This window comes from Terrapene carolina, unplaced genomic scaffold (genome assembly GCF_002925995.2).
Source record: "Terrapene carolina triunguis isolate 2854851 unplaced genomic scaffold, T_m_triunguis-2.0 Scaffold29605, whole genome shotgun sequence".
NCBI lineage: Eukaryota > Metazoa > Chordata > Testudines > Emydidae > Terrapene > Terrapene triunguis.
In genome coordinates this window covers 1-753 of record NW_020693956.1, presented here as the reverse complement: position 1 = coordinate 753, position 753 = coordinate 1, and the positions used below count along the sequence as shown (strand labels likewise).

General features: G+C 70.0%; 1 protein-coding gene across 1 annotated transcript in view; it reads right to left on the bottom strand.

The window, feature by feature from the left end:
• The window catches only part of LOC112120792 (class I histocompatibility antigen, F10 alpha chain-like), a gene marked incomplete at its 3' end in the record, with an annotated part of 9,605 nt that extends 9,240 nt beyond the window's left edge, over positions 1-365 (bottom strand). The window contains exon 1 of the mRNA XM_024219946.1: positions 191-365. Coding sequence (XP_024075714.1) covers positions 191-251 — 61 coding nt within the window. The remainder of the gene's footprint in view (positions 1-190) is intronic.
• Positions 366-753: the final 388 nt, after the last annotated feature.

Genomic DNA, 753 nt, shown 5'->3' with positions numbered 1-753 from the left:
CCCTGACACCCAGCTCCCCCCTCCCTGCACCCTCCGGCCCGGCTGCCCCCCGACACCCAGCTCCCCCCGGCCCGGCTGCCCCCCGACACCCAGCTCCCCCCTCCCTGCACCCCCCCGGCCCGGCTGCCCCCCAACACCCAGCGTCCCCCTCCCTGCACCCCCCGGCCCGGGGTCTCACCCCAATACTCACGGGAGTGACCCCCCGACAGGGCTACAGCCTCCAGCAGCAGCAGGCGGAGCGCCAGGGCCATCGCCGCCCCGCTCAGCGCGGCAGGACTCGGCCCATGGACCCGATCTCGGCCGGTCACACGCCGACCCCGGCCCCGGGGACTTCGCTGCGCGCTGCCAGCTCCTGAATCCCCGCTACTGACCCGGAAACCGCTCCGTGGCAGGGATTGGCTGAGAGGGGAACATCCCGCCAATAGCGGCGCACAGACCCGCCTCCGTCACCGGTCGCTGGGCAGAACCCGCTGGGCAGGCGGGGGCGAAGAGGAAGCGAAAGCCTGAGCGGAGGGGAAATGGGGGGATTTGGCGCCGCGGAGAACTTGGCCCCGGCGCTGTAATGACCAGAGCAGCAATTAACTAATGTAGCCCCCACCTTGCTAGAGGGGCCTCTGGCCTTAATTTAGGGTTACGATATTTGAACTTTCAAAAAAGAGGACACTGGGGGGGGGGGGGTAGCCCCGCCCCACCCCCTAGCCACTCCCTCCCAATTCCCGCCCCCCTGACTGCCCCCCACAGAACCCCCAACCC